We start from the raw sequence: 16,627 nt of genomic DNA, 5'->3' as shown, positions 1-16,627 counted from the left end.
GAAGGAAGCATAAAGTGTTCCAAAATATTTTGGTAAACGGGTGCAGTGACTTTGGTTTTCAAAAAACCCAATGGACCAACATCAGCAGATGACATTGCACCCTATGAGCTTCTCCACCCTTCCTCCAGACTCTAGGACCTTGGTTTCCAAATGAAATACAAAACTTGAAAATAAGACAGTAATGTATATATTTACATATTGTATGTATTGAACAAAGAAAAAATAGCATTTATTTGACTGAAACTTAGGAATCGTCAGTAAGCTGAACATCTAAATAGCAAATCTTTATAGTTAACTAATGAATGGGATGCTAATTTATTCAAAACCTGTCGGATATTGATTATCTTCTAATTTAACCTACAGTCTTCAATAAGATTTCCCCAAGATACAGGCAAGAATGAGCTCATGAATGGGCCACTCACCATAAGGAGGACTGGGAACCACTGTCTGAATATAATAAAAGTTTAGCTGGTATTTTCCCCACAAAGTAGTGTTAATATATCATTTAACACATAATGTCTCAATCACAACACAGACTGAATGCAATTAAACTTTATTCTACTGTGTGGCTGAAAAGGAGCTACGTGGATAGCTAATACAACAAATAGGAGACACGCAGAAGGTCCATTTGAGCTTTACTCTTCATCATGTCCCTTCTGTATGAAAAAGAGGAGAGGGAGAGATTATCAGTTGTTCTCTAAAAATCAATTGCATATAAATGTGGCAAAAATACTTGGGCAAATTAAAGCTTCATGTGATTGGTTTGAATCACAGAAGCAAAAAATTAAAAATCAGTCTGCTTAATCACTGGCCTTAGAACCAACATCACGACTTTTGGCACGCAGTTTGTTGACTTGTGACTCTGCAATGTCAGCCCTTTCTTCTGCTTCATCAAGTTCATGCTGGATTTTCCGTAATTTGCTAATATGTGTGTTGGCTTGTTCCTCCTATGAAGCAGGATTAGCAGTTCTGAGATTAGAGCCTGAACTGAATAGTATAATTTATAAACAAAAGTGTGATATTTAGGCTAATACTTACAGCTTCCTCTGCAGACCTCTTGTAAGCCTTGACCTTTAGCTGAAGCTTATCAACTAGATCTTGCAGACGAACCAGATTCTTGCGATCTTCCTCAGTCTTTTAAGACAAATGATAGCAAAGAGACTTGAGAATGTCTTGTTTTTGTCATCACATTTTCTATAGATGTATTCAGCAGTGAAATTAGTTTTTATTTTTAATTTATTTTACCTGGTAGGTCAGTTCTTTAATACGCCTCTCATATTTGCGAATTCCTTTCACCGCCTCACTGCTCTTTTTCTGCTCTGATTCTACTTCATTCTCCAGCTCCCTCACCTGTTGGCACATTAAAAACATGTTTACAGAGTAACACTTGCAAAAGTAGGAAAACATTGTTGGGATTTATGGTAGGTCACTCACCCGAGCTTCTAGTTTCTGGACTTGTTTCTTCCCTCCCTTCATAGCAATTTGTTCTGCTTCATCCAGGCGGTGCTGCAGGTCCTTAATGGTCTGCTCCATATTCTTCTTCATACGCTCCAAGTGAGCACTTGTGTCCTGCTCCTTCTTCAACTCCTCAGCCATCATGGCAGCATCAGTGATGGCCTTCTTGGCTTTTTCTTCAGCATTCCTGCATTCTTGCACTGCCTCTTCCACCTCACTCTGAAGCTGGGATATGTCAGTCTCAAGCTTCTTCTTCTGATTCAAGAGGCTTGTATTCTGGACAAAGGAGATGTTTGCGTTAAATTAGAAGCTGAATAAATGGATCTGTTCAGAATGAACACTAACCAACCAATAGCATACCTGGGAGTGCAGTAGCTGCACTCTTTCACTGATATCCAGCAGCTCTTGCTCTGCAAGCTTGCGGCCTCTCTCAGTTTGCTCTAGAGCTGCTCTCAGTTCTTCTAGTTCAGCCTGCAGAAGATTGTTGCGTCTCTCTACAATGGCGGTGTTCTCCTTGAGATCTTCATTTGTTCTCAGAGAGTCATCTAGCTGTAGCTGAGCATCCTAGAATATGAGTGCAAACTAATTAAAACAAACATTTGAACAACTCACTAACTCTCCAAAAGCTCTCATTCTTTGTTTCATTGATTCACAGTATTACTTCAGAATGTGTCTTACTTTCAGATGTGCTTGGACACTCTTGAGTTGTTTTTGAGCCTCTGCTGCTTGTCTGTTTGCCTGACTAAGCTGGATCTCCATCTCGTTTAGATCCCCTTCCATCTTCTTCTTTATTCTGAGGGCCTCATTCCTGCTTCGTGTTTCTGACTCCAAAGAACTTTGCAGAGTATCGATGGTTCTTTGCAAATTGCGTTTGCTCTGCTCCATCTCTTCGTCCTTCTCAGCTAGTTTGCGCTCAATATCAGCCTTTGTTTGGTTGAATTCTAGCTGAGCTCGCAGAATCTTACCCTCCTCGTGCTCCAATGAGGCCTTTTAAAGAAGATTGTGATTTGTTACTCGGTTTGCGAGACAATTAAAAGCAGTATTTTAATATAATCATCTTGAAAATTGATTGAATTGTTTGAAATTCTGAAATCTACATAGTTTTTATATTGTTGTGTTTTTCTCAAAAGTCAAGGAATAAAGCTGCATCTGAACACTTACTTCTGCCTCTTCCAGAGCAGACTGAATCTCACTTTTTTCTTGCTCCAGCTGTTTTCTCATTTTCTCCAGTTCATGAATGCTCTTTCCTCCCTCACCAAGTTGCTCAGTGATATCAGAAATCTCCTCTAGAGGAAAAGAATATTCAATTTTAACATATTGCCATATTTTCTCCAGCCTTAGAGATAACGTCTCTACATTAAACTATACAGTACATCTTCCACTGCCACACTACAAACAAACCATAAAGTCATTTCAGTATTTCCATTTATTTATTCATTATAATCATTTATTTTAACATTCTTTGCAAATTTACCTTGGAGAATTTTATTTTCTCTCTTCATGGTCTCCAGGTGATCCAAAGATTCTTCATAGGAATTCTTCAGCTTGAAAAGTTCTGTACTCAGACATCTGGCTTCCTTCTGAGAGCCCTCTAGCTCAGCCTGTGATTCTTCATACTTCTGCTTCCACTCAGCCAGGACCTAAAAGCATTTTTTCATGCAAGTAGATTTTAGGATCACAGGTACTCAGAAATAATTTTTGATAAAAATCCCAAATCAAGGACCATGTTTGGTTACCTTATCAAAGTTTCTTTGCTTCTTGTCCAAGGCTGCTGCAGCTGCATTAGACCTCTCCAGGTCCACCATAAGATCTTCAATTTCATTTTGGAGTCTGTGTTTGGTCTTTTCAAGAGATGAACATTTTGCATTTACTGCTTCAACAGCTTCTTCAGCCTCCTGCAAACGTTGAGCCAGTTTCTTCCTGTTTTAGGAAACAGAACTATATTAAGGCTGATCATTTTGTTTGCACACCCTAAAAGAAATGGATAGACATTATATTATATTTTTACCTTATGTTTGGGGAAGCTTGGCCAACTAACAGAAAAACTTTTTGTTCGTCTTACATTTTAAAAGAAACATAACACAAACAAAAAGCTTATCTGTCAGTAGAAAAGTTAAACCTTAAAGAACAATTCAAATACATATGTAATTCTAAATAGAAACATATCTTACTTGGCTTCCTCCAGCTCCTCAGTCCTCTGGATGGCATCAGTTTCGTACTTTGTTCTCCACTGAGCCACCTCAGAATTAGCTTTGGACATGCCTCGCTGTAGCTCTGCTTTGGCTTCCTGCTCCTCCTCATACTGCTCTCTGAGCAGATCTGTGTCGTGACGGGCTGACTGTACAGCATGAGCTAGGGCATTCTTCGCCTGAAGGAGGACACATTGTTACTTAGCAGATCAACAAAATGAATGCAATTCATATATATATGCCATAATTATATTAATTAGACAATGTTCATATGCAGTTCACACCTTAGTTTCTTCCTCCAGTTGCCTTTTAAGATCTTCAGTTTGCTGAGTATAAGACATCTTGCTTCTAGTTAGCTGGGAAACGAGAGATTCCTTCTCCTCCAGCTGTCTTGCAAGTTCACCTGGGCATGCATTTTATTATTTTTGGAGTTCTGTCGCTCAAAATTATCGAAAAAAAGTTATTTGACAGCCTTACCATTTTCCGATTGTAGTTTAGATTTTTGCATTGTGAAGTCATTGATGCAACGCTGGCCCTCTTCATATTTTGTTCTGTATTCAATCATTTGATCTTCCAAAGACCTGCAGGTCTTCTCAAGATTTGCCTGAACAAAGTATATTATTTAGGAAGTATTCAATTACTTCCCAGCTAGAAGCAAATATAAATTCTTATTTATTAATACTTGTACTAACAATACCTTCGTCTTAACAACATGTTCCATGTTGGAGACCACATCATCCAGCTCAAGCCTGAGTTCACTTTTCTCCTTTTCCAGTTTTTGTTTGACTCTCTGCAGATTGTCAATTTGCTCTCCCAAATCTGCCACACTGTCGGCTTGTTTCTTCCTCAGTGTGGCAGCAGTGGCCTCGTGCTGCAGAGTGGCCTCTTCAAGGTCTCTGCGAAGTTTCTGAAACTCATTTTCACGTTTCTTATTCATCTCAATCTGAGCTGCTGTAGCTCCTCCAGCCTCCTCCAGTCTCTCACTGATCTCCTCCAGCTCTCTGGCTAAATCTGCTCTCTGTTTCTCCACCTTGGCTCTGGCAGCTCTTTCTGCCTCAAGCTCTTCTTCCAGCTCCTCAATACGTGCCTTTTATCATAAATGAGCCAGGGTTATCTCTCATATATCATCTCAATATGTTCTTCGTGTGTGCATTACCTGAAGTTCCTTCAGTTTTTTCTGTAGTTGAATACAAATAATTTGTTCATCCTCAATTTTGCCATTGAGCTGACTGATCTCAAAGTCTTTCCTATGATTGAAAAAGAGATGCTTACATTCCTTACTTTTGAACATATAGATTGGACTGTGAAAGAATGGAAGAATTTGACTTACTTTTTAAGTCGCTCATCTAACTGCTGTTTGTCATTCTCTAGGTCCATCAAGCTTTCCTGGGTTAACTTCAAGTCTCCTTCTAGTTTCCTCTTGGCTCTTTCCAGATCCATACGGATCTTTTTTTCTTGTTCAAGAGATCCTTCCAACTGGTATAAATAATTCAACAGTTGGTTGCATGACCATTTGCTCATAACATTCACTTTAACTTGCTTGTATAATTAATTATTGCAAGAATAGTAAATGTATATATAAATTGTAAAACTCACATCATCCACTTGCTGCTCCAGCTTTGCTTTTGCCTTGGTGAGGGTGTTGACTTTGTCCTCCTCACTTTGCAGGTCATCCAGTGTCTGCTGGTGAGCTTCCTGCAAGGCCTTCTTCTCCTTGGTCAGCTTTGCGATGATGTCGTCCAAAGCTGCCATTTCCTCTGTCAGGTTCTTCACCTGCACAAGAACATTACGTTCTGAGTGTTTGTATAATATATCTCTGCGTGTGTTTGTGTGTTGTGTAGAAAGACATCCCAGACCTTGTTCTCGGTAGCATGCTTCTCTTTCTCCACTTTAGCCAGAGTCAGCTCCAGATCATCAATATCTTTCTTCAGCTCAGAGCACTCATCCTCCAGCTTCCTCTTCTTAGCTGTCAGCTCTGCGTTCATCTCCTCCTCATCCTCAAGTCGCTCTGTGAGCTCTTTGGCTTTTGCCTCAAGCTGGATTTTGTTTTTGATGAGCTGGTCACATCGCTCTTCTGCATCACAAAGATTGTCTTGCTCCTGTTTTAAAATTATGTTAAAACTATTCAGTCATTTCTATACTGCAAAAACAAATTGACTTCTACGTTTTAAAGGCACAAAATATTAACTGACCGCTTGGACTTGAAGCTGTAGGTCATTCTTCTCTTGGAGAAGAGATACCATTTTTTCTTCTAGTTCTTTCCTTCTTGCTTCAGATTTAGCATAAGCCTCTTTGAGCTTGGCAAATTCATCTTTCATATTTGCCATCTCTTTTTCTGCTTCTGCTGACTTTAGTAGAGGTTTGATCTTGAAGAATAGCTTCATCCAGGGCCAATTCTTCACCCCCATGAAGGCACGGACATTCCACTGGATAACCAGAAGGGCATCCCTGTGAGGACATTCCATTTTTATGTCAGAAAATATTACAGAGTTTAATACAGTGAGCAAATTGTTGAGGCGGTGCGTGATATGTGGAATTCTTGCCTTCTTTCAACTATCTTCTGGAACTCAACCCTTGCAAGGAGTCCTCTGGATCTAGCTTGAATACCACTAATAATCAGAGATAGTCTGTCATCTCTCATTTCTTCCAACTGACCCAGTAAACCAGCCTTGAAGAACACCTAAGCAGAATTCATTATGGAAACATGCATTTTACCCACAGTACTACATGACCACTGTCATCTTTGGTCTCATAATTAAATAAAAGAAATAAAATTCTATGTTATAGAATTATAAAAATCTTCAGATTAATGTAAATTTTCACCTTTGTGTGTCCAAACTTATATTGATTGTGATCAATATCCAGTGAACCCAAGAGTTTCTCAGCTCCTTTCCTGCTGTCTATGAACTGACCTTCAGGTATGGCTGCAGGATTTAGGATTCGGTACCTGTAGATAAATATAGAATGTTTCTAATAATGGAAAGAGTTGCTATGAATTTAGAGTTTAAATGTCACAGAATAATAATAATAACCTCTGTTTGAAATCTCCATAGAGAATTCTATTGGGAAAGCCCTTCCTACAAATCCTGATGCCTTCAAGTACACCGTTACAGCGTAGCTGGTGCATGACCAAAGGGTTCTCCATCGCACCAGGAGTCTTTGTCTCATTAGGTATGATGCAGCGCACAAAATGAGGGTGAGTTGATCTTAGGTTTGTCATTAACTTATTCAAGTTTTCCTGTAGGTAAAAATGTACAGAGAATTTAACCTATTCATTTATATTAAGGGATACTTTCAATTACATAAAAAATACTGACATAGATCCACTGGAAACAAGCTTCATAACATTAGTATACATTATCCTTTTTTTTTCATTGTGTTCAACTCAATTACCCTGTGAAGCGCAGAAACAGTTTGGAAGGAGGAGCCTTTCTTCTTACTTCCACCTCCTTTGCCTCCCTTACTATTCTCTTGAGCTGGTCAAAACAAGGTACAGTAATTATTTTTGAATGCAGTAGTGCTTAAAACACTCATAACTGTGTATGAGATTTTATTATGCATGCATGATTCATACATAGATACATACCAGACTCTGTCCCAGCATAATTAGCAAAGAGCATTGACAGGAGCTTGAGTGTTGACTTTTGAAAGAGTCCAACAACAGTCTCATTCAGTGGGTCTTTATTCTTCACCAGCCAGTTATTGATATTATAGTCAACAGTACCAGCATAGTGAATCAGAGAAAAATGAGACTCTGGCTTCCCTTTGATTGCTCTTGGTTTCTGAAAGTTGTTGGATTTCCCAAGGTGGTTGTCATAAAGCTTTGCTTTAAAGGTTGCATCACTGGCTTTGGGAAACATGCACTCCTCTTCAAGGATGGACATAATGCCCATAGGCTGAATAAAGAAGTTCGTAGGATTGAGTGACTGACGTAGCAAATAGCCTAGTTAAATAGTTATAGCACATATATGTATGGCAGCTTTATCATTAGCACTACTTACTTTCTCAATGAGATCAATGCAGGCCTGTAAGTCCATGCCAAAATCAATGAACTCCCATTCAATCCCTTCTTTCTTGTACTCCTCTTGTTCCAGCACAAACATGTGGTGGTTGAAAAACTGTTGCAGTTTCTCATTTGTAAAGTTAATGCAGAGTTGCTCAAAGGTGTTGAACTGTAGTTTTTAAATTAATTGTAAAAAAGTATATGTAAGTTAGACAATAATATACATTTAAATCTTGAGAGCATGAGGATTTATCCACAAAGGCTTACATCAAAGATCTCAAAACCAGCAATGTCCAGTACTCCAATGAAGTATTGGCGAGGTTGTTTGGTGTCCAGAGACTGATTGATTCTTACAACCATCCAAAGGAACATTTTTTCATACACTGACTTGGACAGTGCACCAACAGCGTAGTACACCTGAGCACAGAGAAGCATTTGTATGGTTTGACATTACATGGATAAATGGGCATTATTTCTTTGCTGACACTTCGACTCACCTGCTGGACATTTTGCCCTTTGGTGACCCACTCATTTCCTACTTTCACTCTTGGATGGCATAAACCTTTGATAAGGTCAGCAGAGTTGAGGCCCATCAGATACGCAACTTTGTCTGCATCTGTAAAATTAATGCAATATTAATAAGATAAGTTTGCATTTAGTTTGCCACTTTCTAATTATACTCTACATACCTTCAGTCCCATCAGCTTCTGCTTGCTCCTCCCTCTGCTTTTGTTTGAACTTCATATTGCCATAGTGCATTATGGCTCCAGTCAATTTATAGATGCCATTTTTCTCCTCCTGAGTAAAGCCTAGTACATCAAACGCTTCCTAAAATTTACAGAATTAAAGGTGTCATAGGAGAGCTTTACAATAACAGAAAAAAGTATTTAAATCGATTTACTCTTACATCAGTCGCAAGTAGTTCTTCACCATCGTTAATAGAGGCTACAGTTGTTTCTCCTTGAGAGATGAAAGCGTAATCATAGGGGTTGTTGGTGATGAGCAGCATCTCTATTTCAAGAGAGAGGAAGAACCATTAGTTTTTAGCCGTTAAACTGTAAAAGGCCTTTGATTATGGGATATCTACTGCGTCTTACCCAGCAGCTCAGGTTTCCGCTGAGAGAGGATTTGGTAGAAAATGTGATAGTCCCTTTCAGCTTTAAGCTGAAACGTCACCCTTGACTTCTCCAGAAGATCTGATATTTATATTGGAGAATTAAATGTTAGTCTTTGACCTTCAGTGATTTTGTAACACCGTACTCCACATATAATTTTTTTTTATGAATTCTTACATGTCTCAATGTCAGCAGAGGCCAGCTTGCCACTGGCAGCAAAATGAATTCGGATGAATTTTCCCTGAAGAATTGAAAAATTATAATATTATGAAATTAAACACAATGAACGCATTAATTATTGTCTAAGCTACTGAAAATGAATCAGTATGACTTATAAATAACTAATGCCTAAAATGTGTTTGTTCCTAAAATTGCTTATTTGTATGTTTTATACCATAATTTAATAAGTATTAAAAAATATACTATCACTTTTGCTGTCTGCCATCTGCCAAGCCTATGTTATCTTTATATCACTTTGGTTTATCCAGCAGAGGGTGTTCTCACACTATATCTGTGACAGTGTTGTGACATGCATGCTATACATTAGCCAAAATGTAATTTGGATAACAATTTACATGTTCACTAAAAGTTTACATAAGTGTTCAATGCTGAAACTTACAAATCTTGAGGAGTTGTCATTTCTGATGGTCTTTGCGTTACCAAAAGCTTCCAAAGCAGGATTAGCCTGGATGATTTGATCCTCCAGGGTTCCCTGAAATGAAACACCACGTTTCAGAATCTTTTCAATCAGTTCTAGTTAAGATAGAAACAGATGACACTTGAAAATGACACTTACCTTTTTTTCTGACCCATCTTTCTTTGCTGAGCCTCCAGCTGCAATGCTTGCAAAATATTGAATGACTCTCTTTGTGTTTACAGTCTTTCCTGCACCAGATTCTCCACTACAGTAACATACAACATCAAAAAATAAATGGTTTATCTTTACAATAACAAGAAGTATTTAATTCATTAAGGAATTACATTAAAAGATAAGTAATTGTACTTACGTGATCAGAATTGACTGGTTTTCCCTGTCTGAAATGGAAAGGACTGCAATGTTACCAATTCTTGAGTTATGACTTATAAATTATTGATCTTTAAGTGTATAATGCTTATCCAGAGATTTGTACAGAAGAATAGCTGTCCTTAATAAAGGTCTACACTTCCCTCTCCTCCCTTGGTTTTGTCCATACCTGTTAGCATGTACTGGTACGCGTTATCAGAGATGGAAAAGATGTGGGGAGGAGCTTCACTCCTCTTTTTTCCTCTATAGGCTACAACCACTTCCTGATTGTACACCGGCAGCCACTTGTAAGGGTTGACAGTGACACAGAACAGCCCTGAGTAGGTCTGTTGGAAAGAGAAATAAAGTTCAGTAATTGAAGCTAATTAGGATGTATTCTCAAGTGACTTTAAGCTGGTCTGCTCTTACATAGATCATCCATGCTGCATAGCGCTCTTTGAGGTTGAACAGCACAGCTGGCTCATGAAGGAAGGTGAACATTGCCATGTCTTCAATTTTATCAAATTTTGGTGGGTTTTGGGGATGAATGTCAGCTTCTTTTACAGCGACAGTCTGTAGAAAGTAGAAATTCTTTTTTAGAATAATACCATTAGAATTATACTATCATGTAAAGTGGCATCAAATTTGCTATTGTGTGTATTGTATTGGTTGTATTGTTTTAATTTAGACTTAACTATTGCTAAGTTATTACAAATTGTTTCTCAAAATGTTTCAGTGACCACTTGTACCACTGGAAATGTACCATTGAAATATATCTGTCACTGAAAGTGTCTGCCCTAAAAAATCGCTTTTTCTCAAAATGCTATTTCAGAAGTAATGCTTGTGCCTACCTTTCTTCTCTCAGTCATTACAGTAACTTTGTCACCTTCATGACTGATGATTGAAGCTTTCACATACTCTTCATCTGGATCAGGCACAAAACACTCCTTTTTCATATCAAATGGACGAGTTTGTGCTTCCAAACGCTCTCGATCCGACTTCCGCAGGTAAGGAGCCGCTGCTCCAAACTCTGCCATCTGAGCGTCCGCCATGATTTCCTTGTCTGGAGATGATAAGGTACGTTAAGTCCATGTTTGTACAATTTTGCAATATCAGACATGCTATGATCAAGCCATTATATTTATGATGGCTGAGCATTGCCTCACAGCTTTCTAGTTCATGATCACAAAAAAAAACTTTTTTTTTTGAAAAATAAATAAAGGTTCTTAAACATAGAAAATAAGCATGACTCTTACCAGATGTGCACTAGGTATGGCGGCTGAAGAAAAACCTGTTAATTTAGGGTTCAGTTAAGTGGATTGGTAAGTTTCAATCTTTGTTACATCACTAAATAACCCAATACTTAAAAGATGTAAATCAGAAGAAAGCTACGCAATAAGAATTAAAACAGATTTATCATGAATGAAATTTTAGAAGAAATTTGCATTATTAAATGTAACATCACAATGCAGATTTGGTTCCGATCTTACCTTCAAATAAAACCTCTGACTTGTCTGGAGACCAACCATGAGATTTCTTTATAAAGGAAGTCTCCCTCCCAAATTTGGAGAAGGCATCCCACAAGGCAGGAATGCTATTGCGTCTGAGCACTGTTAGGGTTCAATGAGGGTAGTTAAGGGTATTAGGGAGGAACAAGAACCTGCTAGGTGAGTTAAGTCTTTGTTAGTGCTCCATATTAGGTTCTCACTGATAGCAGAGCACTAATTTAGGTCAGCTAAAAAAGTTAAGTGGTTTGCACTTAAATGAAATGTGAATGATTAAAGCCAGACGAAGTTGCCTATTGGAGAATAGGCATCTGAGGTGAATATTACTCTAAAACTTGGGACAAATGAACAAGATATTTATAGAAAATTCCTTTTGTGTGTAAGCCAGCACTGCATTACTTTAGTGCCACATGAGGGTTTAACAGGCAACAAAGGGATTCAAATGCTGGATGTCTTAACAAACTTTAGATGGAATTCTATATTTGTCATCCAACATTGTTTAGAATACTCAGGAGAGGGTATCAGATTTCAGTAAAGTGATATGTTTGAACTGCATGCCATGTGGGCTCTCAATTACCCAGAGAGATTAAGGGGGGTTAATATGCGACATTGTGGTTTTTTTGTCAGTCTTTGCAGAGACGCAAACAACAATATCAGATGGCATCTGAGTCTGCATCTATATTGAGCATCTCAGTCTGCAAGATTATCCAGGCGACAAGTGTCGAACAGCACACACAGTGGTCTGTCACAAGTGTCATACTTAAGATTCAGTGAAAAAAAAAAAAAGGATAATGGTAGTACAATAAAAAAAAAGTAAAGAGAAAACTGGAGTCCCCTGGGTAGAGAACAGTGTAGACTGTGACCATGGCTGTGCCATACTTCATTATCATCCAGCAGCCAGCAAGTGTCTCCCCCCACAGCCCATGTTGTTGACAACCCATTGTTTCTTTGAGGACAAAGATAACCCTGTGAAATTCCTGCAGAGTGGATCTCACTGACTAAGGCGTGAAACCACATCACATCACATCACATACTCTGAGCCTCTGGACCTTATTTTATGTCTCTGCCTGGGATCAACTATAGCCTGTCACCTGGGCGTTGTAGGTGTCTTACCACATAAATAACACCAAGTGACAGGTATACACAAACACCAATCAGTATTTTATAGTATGCTAAAATTATTGTAATGGTATACAGTCCTGTACTCCTGTACTCATATTAATTCTTTGTTTTAGGGTACACATGTTGGTATTTCCATCCCAATGTCCTTGGTATTTGTTGCAACTGTGATTGATGAAAGGGGCAGTAATCCATAAACCTCATGGGTAGACATTCTGTTCATACAAATTAATGCAGACAGAAACACTCAAATGGCATTTAAAGGTAAATTCCAAAGTACATAATTATAATAACAATACTGTCAAGTTATTGCCATCAAAATGGAATATAGTTTATTTGTCCTATAACTGTAAGTCCATTTATAGAGTATTTGAATAATACTGAATATGATTAGATACATACAATTGGCTGACATAACTGAAGGTGTGGACCCTTGACAATTACCATGCAGTAAGGGTCAACAGATAAACAAGGAGTTAAGTGCCTATGACAAGTGATAAGACTGTTCTATTCCGACACCCAGCCACATCTTTTAAACGATGACTGGCATCAAAGTGAAAAAGGAAGTGAGAAATGCCAAGCCACTGCGGAAGACTTAGTAAAGATAACGATGACCTCTAGTTTTCCAAAGTCAGAGCAGCACTTAACATTAGGAACGTTATTCTGACACACAGTTATGTGCTTTAAAAAAAAAAAAACTTTTTCTCATTGGTCATAAAGTGAAATCACTGTTACCAATGAATGAGTCACTATCACAGCAGGCTGCTTAATTAAACTTGTCATGGGATTACACACATATCCCCAAACTGTCCTGTTGCCAGAATTGGTAATACTTTATTATTACTTTCATTTATAAATCATACATACATATATAGAACAAATATAGAATGTTTAACAGATCATTAGTTAATATATATTCACATACCTAGAATTATAATGAGATAATGGTCTTGTTAATGTTTACTTATGAACTTACCAAACATTGCTTAATGATTGTCATATGATTATTTAATGTAAATTGAAATGCTAATAAATGTCAGTGCACTTTCAGTTTATACCCGTATGATCTTCATTTGTTGGGCTTTGTTCGTTTAGTAGTCCTGTGTTAACATGTCTTAACAAATAATCCACTGTATTAATTATTTGTTCATGTTTTGGTAATACCAAATATAAAGTGGAAAATATTCATCATTTGCAAATGTTTATAAATGTTTACTAATCATTAGTACCTTTATGAGCAGTCATCTCGATGAGGAAATGTGTCCCAAAAGACCTAAATCGACCCTATTCACAGATCTTTACTAATCATTTATTAATAATTTTATTTAATCATATGTCGATTTTGCTTGATCATGTTTTGAAAATGTAATGACATTTGTAAGCATTTTAACTTACATTAAATAATGATTTGTTAAACATTATCTAATGTTTAATAAGTGTATTAGCAAACATTAACAAGCACATTATCTCACATTTTTAACCATGTGAACATATGATCCATTAAGCATTATATCATGTTTTTTAATTATTTATTAATTAGAGTTATTATAAAGTGTTACCAGAATTACAAATACATACGCAACTTGTGTATTTAATATTTCTAAAGCAAAAGCTAATGAGACTCTAGAGTCTAGACATATTGCTTGTTAGCGTATTACTCTTTCACCCTTCTTTGGTGATGAACATCTCACCTACTCAGAGAGGTATAGAAACTGAAGGCTTTAAGAGATCTGGCCTGAGGTGAGTTACATTTAGACAGAAAAATAAAAGATTGTTTTAAAAATAACTGGAAAAAATAACTTAGTTTTTGTGTTTCTGTTTTGTAGCAGAATAGCCCTGTCTGCACATTTTTGTAATATCTGTACATGAAATCCATCTAAGTATAAAAATGGTCTGGCACATTGAAGTATCAGTACAGCTGTCTGTGGTTGTATGCATAAGTGCTTCAGAGTTGTACATTGCTTTCCTATTCCCGTCCAATCTATTCTGAGAACCAAAGGCTTTGTTATATCTCTTTCCATTTTATACATATAGCAGTGCTCTCTGTAAAATCCCAATCCCTGCTGTACTGTATGTGCAGTGAAATTCTGCTCAGTATATTGAGTTCATGATGCAAATTTTTTACCGTAAAAATTACAACATATGAAGACATGAAAATAACAACATATGAAAAAAGTTACATTGTTACATCGCAGTTACATTGCTTCTCGATTTAGAATTCCATACACTCATATTTCTAATTGAAGCAGTTTAAAAAAAAAAAACATGAAAAAAACCAGGGCTGTGAGTTATTATTTTCACTTTCCACAGTGGATGTTTCATTATTAGAGCCCAAAATTCTATACGTTTGAGGCACAGCTATAAAGGAGCCCGAGAAACTCTTGTATACACTGAGGGCTCACTGTGTACCTTTTGATAATACAAATACAAAGGGATACAAATGTTTATTTGCTCTTTATATATATATATATATATATATATATATATATATATATATATATATATATATATATATATATATATATATATATATATATATATATATATATATATATAAAGAGCAAATAAACATTATACACACACACACATATATATATACACACACACAGTCGTGGCCAAAAGTTTTGAGAATTACATAAATATTAGTTTTCAAAAAGTTTGCTGCTAAACTGCTTTTAGATCTTTGTTTCAGTTGTTTCTGTGATGTACTGAAATATAATTACAAGCACTTCATACGTTTCAAAGGCTTTTATTGACAATTACATGACATTTATGCAAAGAGTCAGTATTTGCAGTGTTGGCCCTTCTTTTTCAGGACCTCTGCAATTCGACTGGGCATGCTCTCAATCAACTTCTGGACAAAAAATCCTGACTGATAGCAACCCATTCTTTCATAATCACTTCTTGGAGTTTGTCAGAATTAGTGGGTTTTTGTTTGTCCACCCGCCTCTTGAGGATTGACCACAAGTTCTCAATGGGATTAAGATCTGGGGAGTTTCCAGGCCATGGACCTAAAATTTCAACATTCTGGTCCCCGAGCCACTTAGTTATCACTTTGCCTTATGGCACGGTGCTCCATCGTACTGGAAAATGCATTGTTCTTCACCAAACTGTTGTTGGATTGTTGGAAGAAGTTGCTGTTGGAAGGTGTTTTGGTACCATTCTTTATTCATGGCTGTGTTTTTGGGCAGAATTGTGAGTGAGCCCACTCCCTTGGATGAGAAGCAACCCCACACATGAATGGTGTCAGGATGCTTTACTATTGGCATGACACAGGACTGATGGTAGCGCTCACCTTTTCTTCTCCGGACAAGCCTTTTTCCAGATGCCCCAAACAATCGGAAAGGGGCTTCATCGGAGAATATGACTTTGCCCCAGTCCTCAGCAGTCCATTCACTATACTTTCTGCAGAAGATCAATCTGTCCCTGATGTTTTTTTGGAGAGAAGTGGCTTCTTTGCTGCCCTTCTTGACACCAGGCCATCTTCCAAAAGTCTTGGCCTCACTGTGCGTGCAGATGCGCTCACACCTGCCTGCTGCCATTCCTGAGCAAGCTCTGCACTTGGTGGCACTCCGATCCCGCAGCTGAATCCTCTTTAGGAGACGATCATGGCACTTGCTGGACTTTCTTGGACGCCCTGAAGCCTTCTTTACAAGAATTGAACCTCTTTCCTTGAAGTTCTTGATGATCCTATAAATTGTTGATTTAGGTGCAATCTTAGTAGCCACAATATCCTTGCCTGTGAAGCCATTTTTATGCAACGCAATGATGGCTGCACGCGTTTCTTTGCAGGTCACCATGGTTAACAATGGAAGAACAATGATTTCAAGCATCACCCTCCTTTTAACATGTCAAGTCTGCCATTCTAACCCAATCAGCCTGACATAATGATCTCCAGCCTTGTGCTCGTCGACAATCTCACCTGAGTTAACGAGACGATTACTGAAATGATCTCAGCAGGTCCTTTAATGACAGCAATGAAATGCAGTGGAAAGGTTTTTTTGGGATTAAGTTAATTTTCATGGCAAAGAAGGACTATGCAATTCATCTGATCACTCTTCATAACATTCTGGAGTATATGCAAATTGCTATTATAAAAACTTAAGCAGCAACTTTTCCAATTTCCAATATTTATGTAATTCTCAAAACTTTTGGCCACGACTGTATATAATGTGTGGTCAAATGAATAAAACAGTAAATATATGTAGATATGAAAAACATTAAATTAAATTCTCAGA

General features: G+C 37.5%; 1 protein-coding gene across 1 annotated transcript in view; it reads right to left on the bottom strand.

Moving 5' to 3' along the window:
• Window positions 1–791: 791 nt before the first annotated feature.
• Window positions 792–16,627, bottom strand: part of LOC132155432 (uncharacterized) — a 28,233-nt gene continuing 12,397 nt past the window's right edge. Inside the window, 34 exon segments of the mRNA XM_059564275.1 lie at window positions 792–947; window positions 1,039–1,350; window positions 1,435–1,731; window positions 1,816–2,019; window positions 2,134–2,442; window positions 2,617–2,741; window positions 2,930–3,095; window positions 3,192–3,375; window positions 3,627–3,823; window positions 3,929–4,047; window positions 4,122–4,248; window positions 4,342–4,731; window positions 4,801–4,891; window positions 4,975–5,120; window positions 5,241–5,417; window positions 5,501–5,743; window positions 5,837–6,092; window positions 6,143–6,324; window positions 6,468–6,591; window positions 6,677–6,882; window positions 7,038–7,120; window positions 7,231–7,540; window positions 7,646–7,816; window positions 7,915–8,064; window positions 8,145–8,263; window positions 8,337–8,475; window positions 8,555–8,658; window positions 8,745–8,843; window positions 8,940–9,003; window positions 9,382–9,664; window positions 9,770–9,797; window positions 9,956–10,112; window positions 10,195–10,338; window positions 10,617–10,828. Coding sequence (XP_059420258.1) covers window positions 792–947; window positions 1,039–1,350; window positions 1,435–1,731; window positions 1,816–2,019; window positions 2,134–2,442; window positions 2,617–2,741; window positions 2,930–3,095; window positions 3,192–3,375; window positions 3,627–3,823; window positions 3,929–4,047; window positions 4,122–4,248; window positions 4,342–4,731; window positions 4,801–4,891; window positions 4,975–5,120; window positions 5,241–5,417; window positions 5,501–5,743; window positions 5,837–6,092; window positions 6,143–6,324; window positions 6,468–6,591; window positions 6,677–6,882; window positions 7,038–7,120; window positions 7,231–7,540; window positions 7,646–7,816; window positions 7,915–8,064; window positions 8,145–8,263; window positions 8,337–8,475; window positions 8,555–8,658; window positions 8,745–8,843; window positions 8,940–9,003; window positions 9,382–9,664; window positions 9,770–9,797; window positions 9,956–10,112; window positions 10,195–10,338; window positions 10,617–10,828 — 6,074 coding nt within the window.

The sequence above is a fragment of the Carassius carassius genome, chromosome 12 (assembly GCF_963082965.1).
Source record: "Carassius carassius chromosome 12, fCarCar2.1, whole genome shotgun sequence".
Lineage (NCBI taxonomy): Eukaryota > Metazoa > Chordata > Actinopteri > Cypriniformes > Cyprinidae > Carassius > Carassius carassius.
The sequence above is the reverse complement of the archived record's forward strand: the minus strand, read 5'-3'. Positions and strand labels throughout refer to the sequence as shown.